Source organism: Thunnus maccoyii, chromosome 16 (assembly GCF_910596095.1).
Source record: "Thunnus maccoyii chromosome 16, fThuMac1.1, whole genome shotgun sequence".
Classification (NCBI taxonomy): domain Eukaryota; kingdom Metazoa; phylum Chordata; class Actinopteri; order Scombriformes; family Scombridae; genus Thunnus; species Thunnus maccoyii.
The window spans coordinates 1190119-1214349 of record NC_056548.1 but is presented as its reverse complement, the minus strand read 5'-3'; the positions used below and the strand labels follow the sequence as shown (position 1 = coordinate 1214349).

General features: G+C 40.7%; 3 protein-coding genes across 3 annotated transcripts; 1 reads left to right on the top strand and 2 right to left on the bottom strand.

Annotated features, from left to right (window-relative positions):
- On the top strand, positions 1–7343 carry LOC121881574 (dehydrogenase/reductase SDR family member 13-like). Its single transcript, XM_042389441.1, has 6 exons — positions 1–365; positions 2711–2829; positions 3662–3785; positions 4955–5127; positions 6209–6362; positions 6952–7343. Exons 1-6 carry the CDS (start codon positions 239–241, stop codon positions 7209–7211), a joined length of 957 nt encoding a protein of 318 aa, XP_042245375.1. The 5' UTR covers positions 1–238; the 3' UTR covers positions 7212–7343.
- Positions 7344–8719: 1376 nt separating this feature from the next.
- On the bottom strand, positions 8720–21229 carry LOC121881000. The gene is made up of 7 exons (XM_042388652.1): positions 21187–21229; positions 19044–19385; positions 12958–13074; positions 11681–12010; positions 11260–11595; positions 9505–9699; positions 8720–9247 (listed from the first exon to the last, which is right to left on the bottom strand). Exons 1-7 carry the CDS (start codon positions 21227–21229, stop codon positions 9150–9152), a joined length of 1461 nt encoding a protein of 486 aa, XP_042244586.1. The 3' UTR covers positions 8720–9149.
- LOC121881162 (tripartite motif-containing protein 16-like) lies at positions 15643–17546 on the bottom strand. Its single transcript, XM_042388820.1, has one exon. It carries the CDS (start codon positions 17495–17497, stop codon positions 15806–15808), a length of 1692 nt encoding a protein of 563 aa, XP_042244754.1. The 5' UTR covers positions 17498–17546; the 3' UTR covers positions 15643–15805.
- Positions 21230–24231: the final 3002 nt, after the last annotated feature.

Sequence of the window (24231 nt, the reverse complement as noted above, 5' to 3'; positions counted from 1 at the left end):
ACTGAGTCTCAGCTTGCAGGGCTCCTCCTCGGGGTTCAGGGTAGATCAGTGGGTAAAGAGTCAGACAGCAGCAGGAATTTTGATGAGCGACGTCAGCAGAACCAGTCGGACCGGATCGAGCCGTGACACGCCTGCCCGCCTCAGAGACAGGTAGAGCCGGTCCGACACACAGGTGAGTCCCAAGCAGGTGTATAAATCAGTCCTCCGCAGTCAGACAGTCGTTCACGACACAGTCAAGATGTTTGTGCTGCTGCTGCTGGCCGGAGCGCTGCTGGGAGGATACATCGTCCTCACACAGACTCTCTTCAAAAGATCCAAATGTAAAGGAAACGCAGGGATGGCGGGAAAGACCGTCATCATCACAGGTGAGACTTTCTGACTGCGGAGGCGTCTTACTGCTGCTTTACAGGTAAAGAAATAAAGGTTAAAAAAAAGATTATTCACAGGTAAACTCTCTGATTTTTGTTAGAGAGTGAGTCTGTAAATGCACAAAATACCATCAAAATTCCCCGAATATGTCTTAACGTTTATTATCCGTCTATAAACAGTTAATAAATGGTTTATAATACATTATAATGTAGTTGTTAGCAGGTAGGCTATATGTGTTTATTAATGTAAACTATTAGTGTTTGCTGCTGTACAAACAGATGATGAATGACACAGTTGTAATAATATAAAATATGTCTTAGTATAGTTAGAATTTATTAACATAATAATTATAAACTTAATATGTCATTACATGTCCATCTTAGTATTATGAGCTTGATGTAGTTAAAGTATTGCAGTAAAAGTACATAAGTATTATGAGCTTGATGTAGTTAAAGTATTGCAGTAAAAGTACATAAGTATTATGAGCTTGATGTAGTTAAAGTATTGCAGTAAAAGTACATAAGTATTATGAGCTTGATGTAGTTAAAGTATTGCAGTAAAAGTACATAAGTATTATGAGCTTGATGTAGTTAAAGTATTGCAGTAAAAGTACATAAGTATTATGAGCTTGATGTAGTTAAAGTATTGCAGTAAAAGTACATAAGTATTATGAGCTTGATGTAGTTAAAGTATTGCAGTAAAAGTACATAAGTATTATGAGCTTGATGTAGTTAAAGTATTGCAGTAAAAGTAGTGGTTTGGTCCCTCTGACTGATATATTATTATATATGACATCATTAGATTATTAATAGTGAAGCATCAGTGTTAGAGCAGCATGTTACTGTTGTAGCTGCTGGAGGTGGAGCTAGTTTACACTACTTTATATACAGTTAGCTAGTTTAGTCCAGTGGTTCCCAACCTAGGGGTCGGGCCCCTCCAAAGGGTCAGCAGATAAATCTGAGGGGTGGTGAGATGATTAATGGGAGAGGAAAGAAGAAAAAACAAAGTTCTGATACACAAATCTGTTTTCAGTTTTTGGACTTTTTCTCTAATCTTTGATTTTTGCTGAAATATTGGATCATTTGAACATTTATTGAAATGAAAGCATGTGAGAAGTTTAGAGGGAAAAATCACTATTTGGTGGAGCTGTTAACAACTCATAGACATGTGAAATGTGACCCCGACTACACACTGCTTTTTGTAAGACGTCAAAAGCCAAAAAGGTTGGAAACCACTGGTTTCATCTTTAACAATGTGTTGTATTTTAAAAGCTTGTTATATTATCCATTGTGTCAAATCTTCATCTGAAAAGTAACTAAAGCTGTCAAATAAATGTAGTGGAGTAGAAAGTACAATATTTCCCTCTGAAATGTAGAAAGTAGCATCACATGGAAATACTCAAGTAAAGTACAAATACCTCAAATACTGTACTTAAATAGTTGAGTAAATGTACTTAGTTACTTTCCATCACTGCACATAAAGAACCACTGATCATTGTTCTCATTTATTACCACTAACATGTATTTCCATACAAACATTAGTTCATACTGTATTTATACTTGTGTACATAAACACATAATGGACATAAACTGTTTCCAGCTTTACGATGAAACCTTCATTTACTGACCATCACCTGAGAGCTGAACTGACAACTAGAGCTGCAACAATTAGTTGATGGATCAATTAGTTGATTGACAGATATTTTAATAAACAAATATTAATTCTCAGATTAGATGATTTAATGCTTTTCTTTGTCATATATGACAGTAAAATATCTTTGGGTTTTCACCTTTGACTCTGGGAAATTATAACATTTTTCACTATTTTCTGAGATTTTATAGACAAAACGATGAATTGAGAAAATAATTAATCGATGATGATTTTGTTTTTCTTTGTTTGTAACTGAACCTTTAATAATTTTTCACTTTTTTTGTTGATGTTTAGAATTTTATCAATCTGAAAACAGAGACTTTTAAATGATTGAAGGTATTTTTGTTTTACATAAAAGTGCTTTTTTTTTGCACCATTAATCTCCCCATAAAACCAGAAACTATCTGCATGTCGAGGTGCCGCTAGAAGTCATAATTTGGGGCGAACTGACCCTTTAAAACAAATATTTTAATGAACACAAATCAGTGATTCGTTGGCTTTTCTGACACATTATATGGATCAAATTAAACAAAATTCCATAATTATGATTTCCCATGTAAGAATTTGACTTGCATCACAAACTTTGATGTAGTGTCTCTTAGTTTTTCTAAGAGATGAGTTCAGGTGTCCGTCTTCCGCCTCACCGTGTTTCCTTCAGTGTTTCATGTCGGCGTGTTTTTTCCCGCCGCAGGAGGGAACACCGGCATCGGTAAAGCCACGGCTCTGCACCTGGCCAGGAAGGGAGCCAGAGTGATCCTGGCCTGCCGAAACCGGGACAAAGCCGAGGCCGCCATCGCAGACATACAACAGGTAAGAGAGAAGAAGATCAGGAAATCTACTCCTCGTTATGCTGGTTGAATTTCCTCTAAACTAAAGTATGGACATGTTCTGTCCAGTGAATTCACTGTGATGCCCTCCGAGAAGAACAAACCTTCATTCCTTCTGCTATTAGGCTGCTCAACGATCACCTGAGGGTGCCAGAGTGTTGCTGAAGGCTTCACTTCCTTTAAACTTATGCAAATTACTTTTGTTTTGTTTGCTTTTCGTCTGGTTTCCTCGTGTAAACCTGCATTTACGGGGTGACCTGATGGTGCCAGAGTGTGTTTGCTGCTGGTGATCCTTGCAGCCGTGAGCTCTGTCGGCTCTGACATGTTGCTGCTCGCCTGTGAGTTTCTCTCGTGTGTGTATCTGGTCAGACTGTAGAACCGATTCATCCTTCTGGGATTAATAAAGTCGTCTGAATCTGAATATTCTTCACAGCTTCAGTCTATGAAACCATTAAGCTGATAATTAGACTGACTTGTTATTTCTAACTAACAAAATCAGTAAACGCAGCTAAACATTTGATATATTTCATGTTTTGCTTTGTCTTCCTTTGAAATCTAGACATTAGGAGCCTGTTTTCTTGAAATTACAAATAAAAGAATAAAACATGAAAATAATAATATTCTCTCCATCCCTCTGAATGAAATACACCTGAAAATGTTTTTTAATAAAGAGTAAAAGAAGCTCTCAACAACCTCTCTGCTCTCTCTGTTGAATTTATTTTTATGATTTGTTTTATTTTAATCTTTGCGTTATATTCTATCTCTGTTGAATAATTCTGGTTAAATATCCAACGTTTTCTCCACCTGACTTCCAGGAGACAGGAAGTACTGACGTGCTCTACATGCAGTTGGACCTGGCCAGTCTGAAGTCCGTCCGCTGCTTCGCCGAAACTTTCCTAAAAACTGAGTCCAGACTGGATCTGCTCATCAACAACGCTGGTACACAAACACACAAACACACAAACACACAAACACACATAACAGCGTTCAGAGAAGTTGATTCAAACCTGAACCTGAACACGGAGACTTAGTTAAAGAGACGATCCAACACTGATTCTACTGTCAGTTTGAAGAGCTGCTGCTGCTGTCAGACGGGTCAAACTGACATCACTTTCAGGTGTGACGGTGAGTTATGACGCTGAGCTGACAGGTGCAATAATATGAACACCTGATACGCAGCTATGAGTTCATGTCATGATGAGTTTGACAAACGTTCACAGTAACAAAGATTCACAGATACGAACAGATGCTGATGAGATCTGCTGCTGCTGATTATCAATGAATTACTTTCAGTATTTTCAGTATTTTTTAAAACAGAAATAGTATTTATAATCTTCATTAGATGAACAAATCAAACACAGTTTTAGCAGGTAAGATCTATTAATTTATTAATTTTTCAAACTTATTGTACATATTCACTTATATTTGAGTAAATAAGCACACTTTTTCACTTATTTTATACATTTATTTAATAATTTTCAATATTTTTAACTTTCAAGCACATTATATGTAATATCTAATACTTTTTAAAGTATTGTGTACATTTAATTTTTTGATTAAGATGTTAGTTTTTGCATGTTTTTTTTAATTTAAAAAAGTATTTTTAATAGTATCTTTATTGTTGACAGAACAGCAAAGCAAGCATCTCCCTGAGCCAGGTAGTGCAAAATATAAGATAGAAGTGTTAATAAAATAGAATAAAATAGATATTAAGGAGACGGTCAACACTTATTTACACAGTAAAATAGAATAAAAATAGTTATCAGGGATAAAATAAATATAAAAAATAGTCAGCATGTATTTACACACACAGTTATCAGTAATAGTTTCCATCATGCTGGAGGTCTTTGCTCAGATACACCTGTATGTTCTTCCTGAGGGCAGGAGGTCACTGATTGGTCCCCAGTGATGCTGTGAGATCGGTGTAGGCAGCCGGAGGTGTAGATGGTGGTGATGATTTTCCCAGCAGTCCTTTCTGCTTCGCCTTCATGCAACTGTTTTTTTTTTAGATATTTCATGTTTTAGTATTTTACATATTAATATTCTTACATGTCATTGCATGCAGCCTGCTGTGTCAGTCTGAACTTACCTTGAGCTCCGTCCTGCAGGTCTGGTGGCTGACGGACGGACGGAGGACGGTTTCGGTATCCAGTTCGGGGTGAACCACCTGGGTCACTTCCTGTTGACCTGCCAGCTGCTGGACAGGCTGAAGGAGGCGGGCGGAGGACGAGTGATCACCCTGTCCTCCATGGCTCATCGCTGGGGACACATCGACTTCGAGGTGACACAACACAAGCACACGACATCAGTTTTATTATCAGGTTTATTAATCATTCTCTCTTAAAACCAGGAAATTTCAGCTCTTTGCTTCTCTGACCGGCTGTGATTTTTAATTTTCAACACGGCTGTTAATTAGAAGCAGCTAAACACACGTCCTCAGTCTCAGTCTGTCCAGGTGTGATGTTCTCTCAACCATGAATCATACGTGGGTACTAGAGGTGTGCCCAAATACAAATACATTATTCGGCAACGTACAAATAATGGGGTTTTTTTTTTTACAAATATTTGTTTCATACAAATATTTTAAAAATGATTTGTTTTCGGGAAGAAAAAAAAAACATGTTAAACACCAGCACACAGGTCGGTTACATCACTACCTCAGTGTCTCTCCTCTGCTCTGCTGTGACGTCTATCAGCAGGTCTCAGTGAGGGGAGTCACATCCAGTGTGAGTGTATTTATTATTCTCTCACTTCAGTTATCAATCAATCAATCAATCAATCAATTTTCATTTATATAGCGCCATATCACAACAAAAGTCATCTCAAGGCACTTTCCACATAGAGCAGGTCAAGACCGTACTCTTTAATTCACAGAGACCCAACAATTCCCCCATGAGCAGCACTTGGCGACAGCGGTAAGGAAAAACTCCCTTTTAACGGGTAGAAACCTCAAGCAGAACCCGGCTCTTGGTGGGCGGCCACAGTTATTGCTGTATACCGCTGTATCATCAGCATACTTTATCCAAAATCTGTTGGAATGCTGACTGATACAGTTGTTGGTGTATAAAATAAATAAAGTGGAGACAGAACACAGCCTTAAAGGAGAGTCCACACAGCTTACTATCAGATCTTTCACTTGTTGTGTCCTGGATTACTGAACAGACTGAGGAACATTCTGCCTGTCAGCATCACAGCTGCCTCTGTGATGCTTCGGGCTCTAGGTGTGACATGATGTCGTATTAACGCTGTTGCACAAAGACATTCCTTCGTACCTGCGTGCTCTCTGCGTTGAACATTCCTCACTCACGTGCCCGTTACGTCACCTGTCTCAGGTGTTGATGAAGCTGTCTATGTGTGTTCAGGCTCTGATGGTGAACAAACACCTGGGGACCGGCAGCTACAGCTGGCAGTTCTTTCAGGCTTACTGCAGCAGCAAACTGTGCAACGTGCTCTTCACCCACGAGCTCGCCAAGAGGCTGAAAGGAACCAACGTCACCTGCTACAGTGTCCACCCAGGTAACACACTTACCTGTCCCTTAAAGGGGAACTCAGTATGTTTACAGGTGTTCTTTGTGAATAAAAAGTAGTGTTTATATATATATATATATATATATATATATATATAATCTGACAGGTTGCCACAAATAATGTCACTTCTTGGTGGTCAGGTTGCATTGTGGGTAATGTAGGCGCCAGATTTTGGCAAGGAAGAAGAATGTGTGGAATAAAAAAGACGATATCTTTGGTTCTGCAGCAGACTTTGATTTGATTTGATTGTAATTCAGACAACAGCCAAGAAAACACAACTAATGTTATAGGAGTTCAATGCTAAATCTGTACTTTGAGTACTTCTTAATGCACCATGTTGCTCGTCTTTATTTGTTTGAGTCCTTTATTTACACATCACATAATTTACATTTCTGTTTTTTATTTTCCTAATCCTCCATCAGTTTCAGGTGCAGGTATCTCACACCATCATATTGTATCTTATTGTGTCATATCTTGTCATATCAGTTGCTCTTTAAACTGTGATGTTGTTTTCTGCAGCTCTCAGTATATTTTTCGTTGTTTTGAACATGTGTATCCTCGCCGTTTCCCCCTGCAGGCATCGTGAAGACCGAGCTGTCCAGACACGTCAGCCTGTGGCAGATGCTCTTCATCGAGCCCGTTGCCCGGCTGCTGTTCCTAGACACAGAGGCTGGCGCTCAGACCACGCTGCACTGCGCCCTGCAGGAGGGAATCGAACCTCTGAGCGGGCGTTACTTCACCTGCTGCACCGCACAGGAAGTGTCTGCCCGAGCCCGAGACGACGCCGTGGCCAGAAAACTGTGGGAGATCAGCGAGAGGTTCAGCGGACTCTCTTAAGGCGGACTGACCATGAAAGACTTTAAGATATTTACTTTATATACTTTAAAAGGATTATTGTCCATAAGCAAAGAACTCCCTTTGTGAAAACTGTCACTCAGGTGTTAAAGTGTGATTTTTATGTCCTTTATTTTAATGTAATAATAATAATAATAATACTTTGTGGATGTCTTCTATTAAAGTGTCACATTATTTGAAAGTAACAAAACAGGTTGGTTTTATTGGTGAGACCAGAGTGAAGCAACACTAATCCTCCTTTATGTAGATAAAACAAGGTCGTATAACAACACTCCTGTTCTTCTTCTTCTTCTTCGTATTTGTTTTTCAGGGTAAACAAACATAAAACAAATAACAAATACTCAGAGTTACTTTGCACCAACTGGAAGCTTCACATACAACTGATTTCACTGATACATCACAGTACATTAAATTAAAATATATCACATATTAACTGACATCAATATTACGTTCAATAACACAGGTCTATTCCCAAACAGCAGGTCTAGACTATGGTGCTGATTAATATTGAACTTTAACACACAATATGTCATTTCTGCCACTCAGTCAAAACAATAACAAGAGACAGAGTTTGACGATGTCGTGAAGTAGCGTGGGATCATGGGAGTTGTTAGGATTATTTCATCGTTCATCGTTCATCGTTCAGGATGTTGTTACCGGGAGATGAATTATCCTCAGAGGTCTCCTCCTCTCCAGAACAAACGGACGGTAATAAAACCGGTATAAAGACTGAATAAAGCAGTTTCACGTTAAAAATCAGTGTTTCCCCGACACTGTTTGGCGGACACAGGATGTCCAGAGGGGCTGTTAGCCGAGCTACTGCTAATGTTTACTCAGCTTGTTTCTCTGATAACTTAAAATCCAGATGTCCGATGACTTAAATCCTTCATCTAGTTAAAAGATACAGTCAAAAACAACCAAGATCTAAAAAAGTTTATCATAAAAATGTGGCTTAAAACTGAATAAAAGTCAATTCATGACAGTTTCTGGCAGGCAACCACAACGCCGATGTATTATCTTATGCGTGTATACTCTGTGCAACGTCATTGTGGTGGACAACCACAACGCCAACGCTAGCACAAAAGATGATGATCATCTTGTGCGCGTATACTCTTTGGTAGAGAGATATGACGCCATTGACAGGCGACCAATGAAACAGACCGTTACCTTGATTAAAATGATTTTTCTGGGTTTGAAAATTATTGGAAACATTTGGGATAATGTAAGTAAACAACTCAACAAAATATATAACACAGGTCTAGTTGTTTTATGGCGGAATAGTTACATACTATAGCTTTAAAGTAAACAATTTACATATGTGGGTATGATAATCGGTTGAATGTATTTCTTTTACTTTATTCATCTCTCAATTTATCCGACTGGACAATGGGAAAAAATGCTAATGACGGTGCTTTTCTGCTTTGAGTTGAATTTTTTTCAACTCGAGGCTTTCAGGTCGCTCCAGCAAAAAAAAAAAACATGTTCAGAAATACAAAGATGTGAGCAAAAAGCTTCACTGCGATTGAAAACAATTACAAAAAGCTGCCTGGTTGGAGTGGAGTCACCTGTGGTTACTGGTGATACTGGTTTGGTCAGTGTGAACAGTGATTCAGTGAAACCAGCTCAGTTTACAGATTTGTACTCAACACCTCTAATCTGATTTTCATTCTTTGGCCGGTTAAGGTTCAGTCGTCTCAGCATGTCTTTGACCTGTGTTACAGTGACAAATATTTTCATGCTGTGAACCTGGAAAACTCACAAGTGGCAAAGTGTGTGGCATCACTATGACAACCAGCAACTGTGCACTGTCATCCCATTAGCTGCAGCATAACTGCATATTTATCAGGGTTTTTAAAATTATGACCCATTAATGATCTGAGGCTTTACCACCACCGAGCGAGTCCAATCAAACAGTGAACACTACACTGGATCAGTGGAGCTGGCTAACAACAGCACGATTCCAGCGTCATCTGTTTCTTCTTGGTCCTGTTTTGTTTTAGTTCTTGTCTGTCTTCTCTCTGCAAATAGGACACATACAGCAGTCAGTGACAGCGTGGAGTCCTCCAGAACACAACCAAAGGCAAACAAACACAACCTAAAACTCTTTTCAGACATGGAATATGTAACATTACTAGCTTCACCTGTTAAAGTGATGATAGACAACGTTTATGTTCCTTACAGCTTCATTAAGACATGACAGGACGGAGACACAATACTTGATGGTATTTAGCACCTGATGAGACATATTAATGATATGACCATTAATTATTATTACCTTCATCTTTGTGTGGCTGGTAAAACTCATCCTGTTTGATAGGCTGGTTCTGGTCATTTTGGTACCTGTGGCCCATCTTAGGTTTGAGGTCATGAGGACTGCACTCAGCTGTTTCGTCCTCAGGCATGTTGCCTGGGATTTGATAGTCAAGCTTTTCAGCAGACTTCTCCCTCTGAGCTTGGAGCAGCTTGGAGACTGAGGACAACAAACCACAACATCAATGGTAAAAACAGCAGTGGTCGCAGTAATATGGAGGCAAGAGGATTGGTCGACACCAACCAGTTCCTCCATGGTTCTGCAATCGCAATAATTCACACTAATTCAAGAAATATCCGAGAGCCTGCAATATTGCTAAATTGCTGCACTTTTTCCTAACCCTAACCCTAACCCTAACCCTAACCCTTACCCTAACCCTACCCTAAACACTAACCCTTACCCTAACCCTACCCTAACCCTAACCCTACCCTAAACACTAACCCTTACCCTAACCCTACCCTAAACACTAACCCTAACCCTAACCCTAACCCTACCCTAACCCTGCCCTAACCCCTAACCCTAACCCCCTAACCCTAACCCCCTAACTCTAACCCTAACCCCTAACCCCTAACCCTTGCCCTAACCCTACCCTAAACACTAACCCTAACCCTAACCCTTACCCTAACCCCCTAACCCTAACCCTAACCCAAACCCCCTAACCCTAACCCTAACCCTTACCCTAACCCCCTAACCCTAACCCTAACCCAAACCCCCTAACCCTAACCCTACCCTAACCCTAACCCTACCCTAAACACTAACCCTTACCCTAACCCTACCCTAAACACTAACCCTAACCCTAACCCTAACCCCCTAACCCTAACCCTAACCCAAACCCCCTAACCCTAACCCTACCCTAACCCTAACCCTACCCTAAACACTAACCCTTACCCTAACCCTACCCTAAACACTAACCCAAACCCCCTAACCCTAACCCTAACCCTTACCCTAACCCCCTAACCCTAACCCTAACCCAAACCCCCTAACCCTAACCCTAACCCCTAACCCCTAACCCTTGCCCTAACCCTACCCTAAACACTAACCCTAACCCTAACCCTTACCCTAACCCCCTAACCCTAACCCTAACCCAAACCCCCTAACCCTAACCCTAACCCTTACCCTAACCCCCTAACCCTAACCCTAACCCAAACCCCCTAACCCTAACCCTACCCTAACCCTAACCCTACCCTAAACACTAACCCTTACCCTAACCCTACCCTAAACACTAACCCTAACCCTGCCCTAACCCCTAACCCTAACCCCCTAACCCTAACCCTAACCCCCTAACTCTAACCCTAACCCCTAACCCCTAACCCCTAACCCTTGCCCTAACCCTACCCTAGCCTTAACCCCCTAACCCTAACCCTTACCCTAACCCCCTAACCCTAACCCTAACCCCAACCCCCTAACCCTACCCTAACCCTACCCTAGCCGTAACCCTAACCATCTGCAATTAATAAACAACACAGGCAAATCACTGTGACTGAAGCGGCTGCATCAAGGTCTGTGAAGAAACTGAACTGTAGTTTCATACATGAGTTGTATATACCCTTATAGGTGTGAGTGGTCGCTTTGTTTTTCATTTAACCTGCGCTATACCTGAATGTCGCAAATTGTATCGCAATTTTTGAGAAAAGCTTCTGCAAAATCAAACATTTTTTGCTGCAATAATCACAGAATAACTCCTGGAGGGACTGAGTAACCTGTCTCTATAGTACAGACCTTGGACGCGGTACAGCACAACTTTCCGTGTCAGGATGACTCCGTCCATGCAGGCACTGCAGATGTATGTCCCTCTGTCACTGTACCCAGAGTTATGCACAGTCACACTAAGGTCTTTGGATTGCAGTGGGTCCTTGTTCATTTCTGTGCGACCTCTGTAATACTCGTCTTGCTTGTCAGGTTGCTCTTGGCCGTTCTCATACACACAGACCATCATGGTTTTGAGGTCAGAGCGCTTCCACTCCACTGTGACGTCGTCAGGCAGCTGAGCTGTAGTTTTGAAAGGTAGTGTGACGGATTCGGCCCATTCCCCGACCTTCACCTCCTCCTGGACGGCTGAGAAACAACAAACCACAACATCAACCGTGCAGACAGCAGCAGCAGTGATACTGATGGTAAGAGTATCACCTACAGTACTGACCTTTGACCCGAAGCTGCACTACTTTCTGTTCTTGGATATCTTTGTCCTTGTGGATGGTGCAGATGTAGGTGCCATTGTCCCCATAGCAAGGCTTTCTCAGGGTCAGACTGAGGTCCCCAGTTTTCAGTGGTTTTTCATTCATGTTTGTGCGACCGCAGTAAAACTGGTCCTGTTTGTCAGGATGGTCACTGGCATTATGAAAAACATGGACCTTCATGAGTTGCAGGCCACAGTGGCTCCACTCCACTGTGACGTCCTCATGCAGCTGAACTGTGGTTTTGTTAGGAAGCGTAACAAACTCCACCCCCTCTTCTACCTCCACCTGTGGGACTGAGACAACAACAAAACACAATAGCAGAGGTGCAAACAGATACACTGTATTAGAGGTCTACATAGGTCCTCTTGGTATCTAGTAACTGAGACCTGACCCTGGATCTGAGTCCCAAGTCCAAAGTCTGCAGGACAGGTGCAGGACAAATGCAGCAACAAAAGAAAAGAGAGGGCGCTACACACTGAAATTCATAAACTCCCAAGTTTTCATTAATGCAACATTTCAGCCTGCAAGGTCTTCATCAGGTTTGCAACTTGGGAGCAAATGTTAATGTGCGGCAGCTTCTCCTTTTCCTTTGCAACCACATCAACTGGCCTTAAAGGAAGTACAGGAAATCTCCCTGACGCCATGTCTACACAGAAAGTCTTTCAACTGTGTATTTCAGTCATTTGCCTCACGGGTGTCTGAAGGAACAGATACACTTCTATTTTAATCAATACAGCTTATGTTTCACTCACGCTGTTTGTATGAAAATGCGACTCAAAGCATGTTTTTAGACTTCTAGATTATTTTCTTCTGTTTGAGTGTAACCACAGTGATGTGCTGAGTAAAGAAGCACGTCACTGACATGTCGATCTGAAAGCAGTCTAATGCTATTCTATTGCATAAAAATGAAGAAAATGCTATTGTTCTGGCCCACAAAAATCTACCCAGCTGATCAGGAAAGGCCCGGAGTAAAGATACATTTCATTTGCATTACGCTACGTCTACAGAGGATGCGTTCAGGCACAGTATTGAGTGCAGCTCACCCACATTTTGGCAGCACTCTGAGCCCAACACACAATCACTGTAAAGTGTGAGTGAAATATGAGCCAGATAGACAGCTGTGCTGAATAAAATAGAAGCGTCTGTGTTTTCTCAGACACACTTGTTGCTGAAATGCTTTCTGTGTAGACAGAATAGTGAAGCCATCAGCCTTCTAATCAATCACACACACACAACATACCTGTAATAATCTTGTTCCAGAAATAAACCCAAATACCCAACAGACCCAAAGCGCCAACAAGGACGACAGCCAGGAGAACAAGGAGAGCCCGGGCCTCCGCTGGGAAAGTATACTGTTCTGTGGGGAACAAACACAACAACATGAGCTTAACTAACATGTTGTCCTATCCTTATCAATTAAAGTCCCTGAGAACTTATTTTCTAAATCAGCGTCTTACTATGAACAATTTGATCTTAAACAAACACACAACATTTTCTGCCAAACACTTATTTTACATGAGAGATTTCTGTATTTGTCTTTTTGTAATTTCTTTACTCACTGATCATAAGTGGGGGCCTCATGTATTTCTGTACGTGAATCAGAGGTTAATGACATTTGAATCAAAATGTGATGACAGTTGTCGGGCTGTTTGCTGTCAAATCAAATCTGATCAAACCACATCGACACAGTCCTGAAGAAGCAGATTAATGATATGATGAATGAAATTATATATTATAAATGAACCTAAGGATATCTGTAATATCACACTGTGTCAGTTTGTTGACAGAAGTCACACCCTGTAACACTGACGCTGCATTCAGGGCACATAGGAAAGATGGGAGAGAAGAGTTTCCAGTCAGCAAATATTATTCACATCAGCTTTCAGGTTGTAAACAGAACTTGTGAAAGTGAGATTTGATGCTGCAGGCTGTGATTTCTCTGACTTCTGTGACCAGATGTGAATAATTATATGTTCAGTTTATAGTTTAATCATATTATGACTGGACTTGATGGAGTCCACACGTGTTTAATTTAGTGTTGATGTTCAAATATGAGTTTTTTAGTAAAAACTGTAACACTGTAAACTTCAGCAAACATCTATTACGGCGTATTCACGGCTTCAAACTGGAGTCAACATGTTGTTTCCTTCTGATTTAAAGCAGTTCAATAAACTAAAATGAGAGTTTATTGAGGCAGTTTTTGGGTGTCGGGTCCATCCATATCTCTGATTGGTTATTCCTTCATGTGATCAATCATGTGATCAGTTGAGTGAAAGTGACTTTTCCATGTTGCTGTGAGTACGTCACTTGATAAAAGTGTCTTATTGTTCACACTCAGCCAGAAACTCTTTCACTCTGAACTTTGTACTTGAGAGTTTTCTTAAGTGTCGTTCAGAGTTTGATGAAGACGAGTTTGTAAAGTTTAAATCCAGACTTGATTAAAACTTCTTGTGACTGATTTTGTTCCACAAACTGCTGCTGTGCTGAAGAGTTTTTGTCATTTATATTAATCAGCAACAAAGAAATGCATCTAAAACAGTGGTGATTAGTTTCCTGACAGCTGTGATTGATTTATTGAACCATCACAGGTAACGTTACTCCACCTTTTCTACTGCAGAAGTCATTCAGGAATCATTTGATCAAAACTCTGCACATATGAGACGCTGAGCTCAGTTCAATCGTAATAACATTTGAATGGAGAGTGTGAGCAAACCGCTGGGTGCTCAGGCCCTAACAAAGGAAAAACTCCCTTCCCCTCATAGGTCATCCCCACTACTGAATTATAAATATAAGACCTATAATTATTGTAAAATAAATGATAATAACACCAAACTTCATTCAAAGTTTGTATATAATGTACTGTATGTATGTAGGCCTTTCTGCTGTATCCTACAAAAATGAGCTGCATTCAACCCCCACACCAGTGACAACTGGTGACTAAAAAATTGGGGAGGACAGGAGGAAAACCAACATACTGCATCAAATTATATCATTGTCCCCCACCTGATGAAATTGGAGGGGTGGGGGGCAATTTTATATGCAAATAAAACAATTTGCTTTTAAAAACAAAAACCCCTGAGTGGTATAAAGGCTGTGTCTTTAAAGACATTTAGCAGATACATATTGTTTCTAAACAAAGAAGAGCTCATTTTAGCCATGGACTGGTTCAGATGTGTGATTTTACCAACAAAGTGAAATTTAAATTTATAGTATTGTTCTATTGTGACAACAGATTTATGTTCTCATCAAAAACAGACAAGATATCACATGATTTACACGTGTTTCCTGTATTTTCTTGGTATACAGAAATATATAAAGTACCACAAAGCTTATAATGTGATACAGGAACAGATCAGTGCTGAATACTAGAAAGACTGAACACTAAAAACATTCACAGATCTAAAAGTGTAGGTTCACATCAGAAAGTATTAATGCATGCATCAAATACATGACTTACACACTCGTATCTATGTGCATGACATACAAAATATAGTCTACAAAGCTGACATGTTAACACTAGGGGTGCAATGGATCACAAAACTCATGGTTCAGATTGTATCACAGATTTGAGTCACGGATCGGATCATTTTTAGGATCAGCAAAAAAAAAAAGGGGAGACAAATAAAACTTTGTTTTCTATTTATTCTGTAACACACTTACAGCCAGAAACAGCAATGAACTTTTGCCCATGGTCTTAAATGAAAACATTCAAGACAAACAACATTTAAGATGTCCAATGTTTAAATAAAATAAAATAAAATATATAAAATATTCAATGCTCAATTATTGCAATATGAGGCATGATACCTTCCTCTTTTAAACATGGTAGTAAATGAAACAGCCTCTGTCCACATCATCAAAACTTGATGATAACTTAGAAACATGAACACACTTCTTGTCCTGCAGCGTGTTGAACGAGCCACCAAACAAACATTCACCACTAACATCAGTTAGCAGCTAGATGCTAATTAGCTGCTCAGCTGCAGCACATCAAACAGCTTGTAAACATACCTACAGATGTCACTTCGGACCCTTTAGATGCTGGTTTGATTGTTACCCTTCAAAATAAAGTCTGAAATGACTCCTGTCTATTTGAGTTTACACAACTCAGCTGTGTCTTCAACAAAACAAAGACAAAGTCCAGCATAGAGAGGCTGAGTGAATGTGGTCTGGACTCTGTGGAGGAGAGTCATGGTTTCAGAGACGCTGTAGAAGGACAGAATACCTGCTCTGTGATCCAGGTACACTCCTACTCTGGAGGACACAGGACCCCAGACAGGAGTTGAGATATGGTTGAACCAAAATGTAGAACTGTCAGTGTCACGAGAAAACATCCAAGATTTGCAACAATCTAACATCCAAGATTTGTCATTGAGTCCAAATACACAGTCAAGTCCGTCTCTGCTGATATTCTTGTATGAGACTGCCACACGAACTCCTCCCCCTCTCCACTCCACCTCCCAGTAACAACGTCCAGTCAGACTCTCTCTACTCAGAACCTGCAAACTTTCAGTGAATCTGTCTGGGTGACTAGGATATGAGTGTATTTGACTCGTTCGTTCTGCTTTTCTGTCCCCATCAGATAATAACAGCTGTGTGCTTGCTGTGTTTGGATCCAGAGTGATTTCACGTGAATATCTTAAGAATCCAGCTCTGGTCTTGGGTTCTGGTTCTGGCAGTAAAAAGTCCACGTCAGTCCCTGTCAGTGAGATGTTTGTCCTTTTCTCCCTCAGGATGTCCTGTAGTTGATCTCTGAGCTCTGACACAGCTGCTGTCACATCCTCAAAGTATCTCAGAGGACGGATATTGATGCTGGATGAGTCTGTAGATGCACTGAGTTGTGACAGTGAGGGATAGTTGAGTAGAAACTGGTTGTGATCCTCTGTGTGTGAGAGCTGCTTCAGTTCAGTGTCTTTCCTCTTCAGCTCAGTGATCTCCTGCTTCAGCTTCTCCTGAAGCTCTTTGACTCGACTCACTTCAGTTTCCTGCTGGGATCTGATCTGCTGCTTCACATCAGAGCTTCTTTTCTGGATGAGACTGATCAGCTCAGTGAAGATCTTCCCACTGTTCTTCACTGCTTTATTAGCAGAGCGGTTGACGGCCTCCACCTCCTGCTGAAGCAGCTTCACATCTTTCTCTCTGTCCTGGATTCTCTGCTGGATGTTTTGTCGACTCACCTCGAGCTCTCTCTGCCTCTCAGTCCTTTCTGCTGCAGCTGAGACTGTGTCGTGGCCTTTATGTTCATCCACAGAGCAGATAGAACAGATACTCTGCTGATCAGTACGGCAGAACATCTTCATCACCTCATCATGACGAGAGCAGATGTTCTCCTGGAGCTTCTCTGAGGGGTCAACCAGCTTGTGTTTCTTTAACGGAGCTGCATCATAATGAGGCTGGAGGTGATTCTCACAGTAAGAGGCCGAACAAGTCAAGCAGGACTTGAGGGCTTTCAGCTTCCTCCCAGTGCAGACATCACAGGCCACATCTTCAGGTCCAGCATAGCAGTGATCAGCAGGAGCAGCTTGGAGTCCAGTCTTCTTCAGCTGCTCCACTAACTCTGCTAACATGGTGTTTTTCACCAGGACAGGCCTCGGTGTGAAGGCCTGTCTGCACTGAGGGCAGCTGTAGATCTTCCTCTGATCCTCTCCATCCCAGAAGCTTTTAATACAGCTCATGCAGTAGCTGTGTCCACAGGGAATAGTCACCGGATCCTTCAGTAGATCCAGACAGATCGAACAGCTGATTGTTTCTCGGTCCAGCTGAACTCCTTTCTGCTCCATTTCAGCTCTCGGTGGCAACGACTGTCTGAGTTTCACATCCGGGAAGTGAAACAAGTCTGAGCTCTGATCTGAACAACATGTGTCTCTGCAGTGAATGCAGCCTGACATGTTGGTTAGACCCATCTATAAACTGTAGATCTGAAGGGGAGGGAACCAGGAAGTATGAGCACAGAGTGGAGCTTGTTGTGTTTGAAAGAGCAGGGAGGGTTTATCAGGATGAGGAGCAGCACTGTGAATTAAAACTGATTTACAGTGAAGTCTCAGTTGAAACCTGCTCACCATGAAAACATTTTTACATTTAGCTGTAAAATACTTGTTGGTGTGTCAGGGTTTGGTGATGCTTCCACACTGCAACAGATTTCACATGTTTTTATCATGTTGTTTCTCTGCAGCAGTGCTGTGTTTGAAATAAAAGCAGATAAAACCAGAGAGTTCATCTTATCCAGCAACACTCTGCTGATAAATGTCGACCTTTGACAATCACATGACCCTCTGTAGAAACTGTCAGCAGCAGCGCAGGAAGAAATATTCAGATCCTTTACTGCAGTAAAAGTACCAATACAGCAAAGTAAAAATACTCCATTACAAGTAAAAGTCCTGCATGAAAAATCCTACGACAGTAAAAGTACATAAGTATTATGAGCTTGATGTAGTTAAAGTATTGCAGTAAAAGTACATAAGTATTATGAGCTTGATGTAGTTAAAGTATTGCAGTAAAAGTACATAAGTATTATGAGCTTGATGTAGTTAAAGTATTGCAGTAAAAGTAGTGGTTTGGTCCCTCTGACTGATATATTATTATATATGACATCATTAGATTATTAATAGTGAAGCATCAGTGTTAGAGCAGCATGTTACTGTTGTAGCTGCTGGAGGTGGAGCTAGTTTACACTACTTTATATACAGTTAGCTAGTTTAGTCCAGTGGTTCCCAACCTAGGGGTCGGGCCCCTCCAAAGGGTCAGCAGATAAATCTGAGGGGTGGTGAGATGATTAATGGGAGAGGAAAGAAGAAAAAACAAAGTTCTGATACACAAATCTGTTTTCAGTTTTCCGACTTTTTCTCTAATCTTTGATTTTTGCTGAAATATTGGATCATTTGAACATTTATTGAAATGAAAGCATGTGAGAAGTTTAGAGGGAAAAATCACTATTTGGTGGAGCTGTTAACAACTCATAGACATGTGAAATGTGACCCCGACTACACACTGCTTTTTGTAAGACGTCAAAAGACAAAAAGGTTGGAAACCACTGGTTTCATCTTTAACAATGTGTTGTATTTTAAAAGCTTGTTATATTATCCATTGTGTCAAATCTTCATCTGAAAAGTAACTAAAGCTGTCAAATAAATGTAGTGGAGTAGAAAGTACAATATTTCCCTCTGAAATGTAGAAAGTAGCATCACATGGAAATACTCAAGTAAAGTACAAGTACCTCAACATTGTACTTAAACACAGTACTTAAGTAAATGTACTTAGTTACTTTCCACTGCTGCCTTTGACCTCTGACCTGTATTTACAGAAGGAGGGTTAGAGTTTGTTCCTGACCTGTGACCAGCAGCTCTACATCTGTCCGCATTACTTCATATCCGCTGCTGTGGATGCTGCAAGTGTAGTTTCCGCTGTCACAGAGGCGGGGTTTCCTCAGAGTGAGGCTCAGGTCTCCAGTTTCTACAGCATCAGCTGACATCAGCGTCCGGCCGCTGTAACGCTGGTTCTGACCATCAAGCTTATCACCATCCTCCTCGTGCTGGTGGACAGTCGTGGGATTAAGATCGAGACGGCTCCACACCACTATGGGGTCCTCAGGTAATAAAGTAGAGAACAGGCAGGGCAGCAGGACAGACTCCGCCCCTTCATACACCTCAACACCCGAGGCATGCTGGGAAACTGGGAGGACATACACAGACATATAGGGTTAACCTCATTTGCCTTCTTCAGGCGTGACCTGGATATTGCTGTGGTTTGCCAGCATCAAGGATGTCCCACCTCCCTTATTCCTGTTTGAATAATACTCAGCAATGATGTGGGTCAGACCTGCATCTGTGATGTATCTAAATGGGTCAGTGTGGGTGTATATGTCGTGTCCTTTGCCTTGTTTAGTGTTTGTTAATTGAAAAAGAACAGGCAATCAAGGGTGAGTGAGCATATACAGAGAAATGTGATACTAAAACTTTAAAGTTTAGTTCCAGTCGTAAACCTGTTTTTCTTGTTCTTCTTTTACTGTGCAGAGTTTCTCTGAGCTCACCTTAGATCTCAGTTTAATACCTGGACATACCTGCAGGATTTATGACATCACCACCATCCAGTATGCAAATTATACAAGTGTGATGTGGAAACTTGAAACCTCCAGAGCACAAACACAGTGAAGGAGGAGACATCTGGTGTCCAATTTAGAAACCAACAATATTTACAGACTCACAGATTCTGGATTTTTTAATGAGAGAAAGAGATGTTAAGGATTTTTATCTAGATAATTGAACTTTGCTGAAAAACCATTTCAGACACAAATTATTATTCAAAGTGGGGATATTTTCTTATATCTTAAAATATATCTGGAGGAGATTTTGAACTTTTATCTGGTAATAATTGGATGTAATTCGGTGGTTTATTTGAACTTGATGTTCACTGAACTGTGAAATCATTACAGGTCATCAGCTGCACTCTGTTTATTTTAACAAGTCATTTACAGTTTGTGTTTAGTTGCATTTACCTTCATATTAAAGTCAAACAGCTGCATCAACACTACCTGCCGCACTTCTCTCTCCTCACAGCTTGTCCTGGCTGATGTTGTACATCTTATTACATTTGAAAACATCATGAGTTTTGTTTTGTCAGCATTTAAAACAAGTTTTAAATCACACAGAGCACATTGTGTCAGTTGTAGCTGACAAAGAGCCTTGTTTGGTGTAGACGCAGAGCAGTATATCACAGTATCATCAGCATAAAAGAGGAAATTTGCTGTTGATATATATATTATATATATACAATAGTAGTGGTCCCAGGGCTGATCCCTGGGGCACGCCCTTGGATACACGAAGGGAGCTAGAAGTGACACCTTCTGCCTGCACACACTGAGATCTGCCTGACAGATAATTTTCAAACCAGACAGTTTGTTCTGACAGTCCTGTACTGATAAATCTTTGCTTCAATATCACATGATCCACAGTGTCAAATGCTTCAGATAAGTCAATAAAAAGGGCTGCCCAATGTTGCTTGTTGTCTAGAGATTTGATAAAATCATTAATTATGTTTATGGTGGCTGTAGTTGTGCTGTTTTTTTTACTAAAAACTGATTCAAAATCAGATAAGAACTCTTTCAGTTGTTCACTCACTACGTACTGTATATCACAAGATATTCCAGTGGTAATATGTTTTTTGTCTTGTTTTTTTCCTTAATAATCTGTCATCTGGGTGAGTTTTGTTTATTCCAAGAAAATATAATCACAGAGCCGTTAAACAGAGATTAAGACAATAAAGATTAGAGAAAGATGAAGTAATTAAGAGTTTGAATGTTCCAGGCAGTGGCTGCTGCTTGGTCTGTTTGCAGATTGTCCTCCTGGTCTAGAAAACCTTATGACTCTTATTTTAACCGCTGTGTGTGTCTGCAGATAAATGAGGCTGAATTCAACTTGTCTTCATTTGGAAAGCAGCAGGGATCATGAGAACAGAATGAGGAAGGTTTTCTTACCATGCACATGGATCACAAACATCACAAACACCTTCATCTTCATCGTCCTGGAAAAACAACGAACAAACAATCCAGAATCCTGATTTTATTGTCTTCTTCAAACCACGATTCTGTCACTTCTCTCCTCCCAATAAACTAATGGCAACGAAAAGTTTACTTTCAGTTGCAGGAATGTCGAATATCAGGTTGAGGCAAGGCAAGTTCATTTGTATAGCACCTTCCAACAAGGCAATTCAAGGCAATACATAAAACATCAAGACAAGATGTAAAAAAACAACAACAACACAACAAACAACAAACACAAAACAATATAAAAAGATAGTATAAAAAGACATAAATAGGATTTAAAGAGAATTTTAAAAAAGCTAAAATAGGATTTAAAAAAAATGAACTGGAGAATAAAAGTTATGCAGTGCAAGATATGAACAAATAGTCCCAAATTCAATTTATTAAAAAGGCCTGGATAGGATATTAGCCTGTAATTGTTCATTAATGAGATGTCTGGACGTTCTTTTAAAGACTCGATTGATGACTGCTGTTGTTTTCAGAGCATGTGGGAAGCAGCAGAAGACAGGTGTTGACTATTTACAGGTAATCTGATACAAAATGGTGACTTGAATCGGTTTTAAGTGGACACAATGACAGCTTGGCCAAAAGAATCCCATCAACCTTTGCTCTCATTGTTTTTGTCTTCACTTGTAAAGGAAGGTGTGTTCAGAGGAGGGAATGCTAGATGTAGTTAAACTGAAGGAAAAGTTCAGTTCAGATTCCAAACTGCAGTTTAAACACTGACTTCACATTCAGGTGGAACAGAGAACACAAACCTCACTGAACTCACTGAGTTCAAATGTCCACAGTGACTCTGACTCTTTGGGTTTCTGTGACTCACTTTGGTGTCTGAGAGACATTTCACCCTCAATTCTCTCCACAAAGACTAATATTCACTGACTTGCTCTGTGGTGAATTGCTTCCATCAGGACAGGTAAGTAAACACCTGAGATATTTCTGACACTTCACTCCCTGTGTGTGTTGTTTGAGGTCTTCCAGACCTGTTTGAAAAGAGTTTACACTAGTTTTTCATTTAGACACAATTTCACCTTGAAATCATTTAAATCAGCCTGTTAGAGAACTATTATAGGTCGAAAAGTTAAATATGTCCCTCCTGTTTAAAGTATTTTTGTATTTTATTATTGCAGGTGTATTTTATCTTTATGTCAGATTACAATGAAAATATCACACACACATATCCAAACATCAGCTCAGAGCTCAGGGCCAGATTTTGTTAAATCTCCCTGGAACGAGGTCCAGAACACATCTGGATCACTTCTGAGGAAACAGGAGGAGCTCAAACCAAACTGTGTGTGTATGTTTCACACCTGTTGATTCAGTTTTCAGATTCATATTAAAGGCTGTTACTCCTTATGATTTACTGCTGTGAATAAGCAATTGTTTTGCTTATTCTTCCCTTCACTGAGTCCAGTGAAGGGAAGAATAAGTGGGGCAGTGCGGTGTCGTACGTCATTTTTCTCCTTCAGGGAACAGAAGTTGTAATCATAACATTTTGTTCCCTTTCATTCAGTTCACTCCAAAGTATATAGTACGTGTATCCATGCTCTGCAGATCAGCCACTGAACTGGAGGAAAACATCTATTACCCTTTTGCATCATAGATCCAGGAGGAAGGACAGAGTAAGCCACTGAAGGGGCTGTTACAACCAAACCAAACAAAAACCAAATGTGCGGTGAAGACCAACTGGCCGCAGCACAGATATCACCCACAGATACCCCTTTAAACTATGCCTGAATGACGCCCACGCACTTTGGATTGTTGCCACAAGATTTGGGGGCAGACTCTTAGCTATTATTTTGGACCTCTCAACAGGTAAACATGCAGATCCACAGTTTCGTCGGTCACTGAGGGGCCACCAGGATCAGGGAAAGACCCTGCTGATACACCCTCTTCAGGGTAGGCAGTATCAGTTAGACTGGGGGAAATGCATACAGCAGTGTGTTGGGCCATGAGTGCACTTGTGCGTCATCTGTTATGGAAAAGAAAAGGGGGCAGTGGGTATTCTCCCTGGAGGTAAAGAGATCCACTACTGCCCTGCTGAAATGATCACCAAGAGTGTAACTATAGGGGTTTCAAATCAGGCTATATTAAAGATGTTCACACCAAACGCTGAGACCAGAGAGATGAGCAGACAACCAACGGGAGTTTATTTCATTACACATGAACATACAGAACTCAGAAGATCACCAATGCAGCTCTCCTTCAACTTCACACACAAACCTATTTATACCAAAAGCGGAGGTGACTTCCTGCCTATGTTTTTTGGCACTTTCATGAGCCAAATGATCACTTCGACTTTGACCAATGGGTGTAGATGTCTCTGCACCATTTGGACATTTCTTAATTTCTGTTGTGTTTGTGTGGTGTACTTTGCTCCCCCCTTTCCTAATATTTCCAGATGTCTCCTGTTTGTCTGGTGGCCTAACGCTTTTTGGATGGGTCGATGCCGATCCGGTAAAAGTTTCCATTGGTGTTGTGCAACAATTAATGTTTTGTGTATTACTAAGTACAATTCCACACGCTCATCATATTTTCGCTCCAAGATAACCTCCACTCTTTTTCAGAGGGCCCCCCCACCTGGAGCGAAGGTCCAGGGGGAAGCATATTTCCATTCCCAGTAAATTATCTACAGTCGTCCCTTCCAAACATCTGTAATGCGTAGGAGGGACGACTGTAGGGCTGGCCACACCTTGGTGTTGTGATAAATCTTCAGATGGGCCAATAAATCTTCAGGTCACACACAACTTAGTATTAAACTCAAACTCAACTCAAACATTTCGGTAATAATCCAAACCTGACTCATCTCAGAAAACAATGTTGTCTCACACCTCTCTAACAGATATCAGTTGTACTTGGTATCTTCCGCATTTCTCCCAGTACACATTGCTTAGCGGCCTTCGCTCATCACACACGGAAAATTAAAATATGACATTGCTGATTCTGCCCTTTCATATTCCCTATCTAGATGTAAATGTT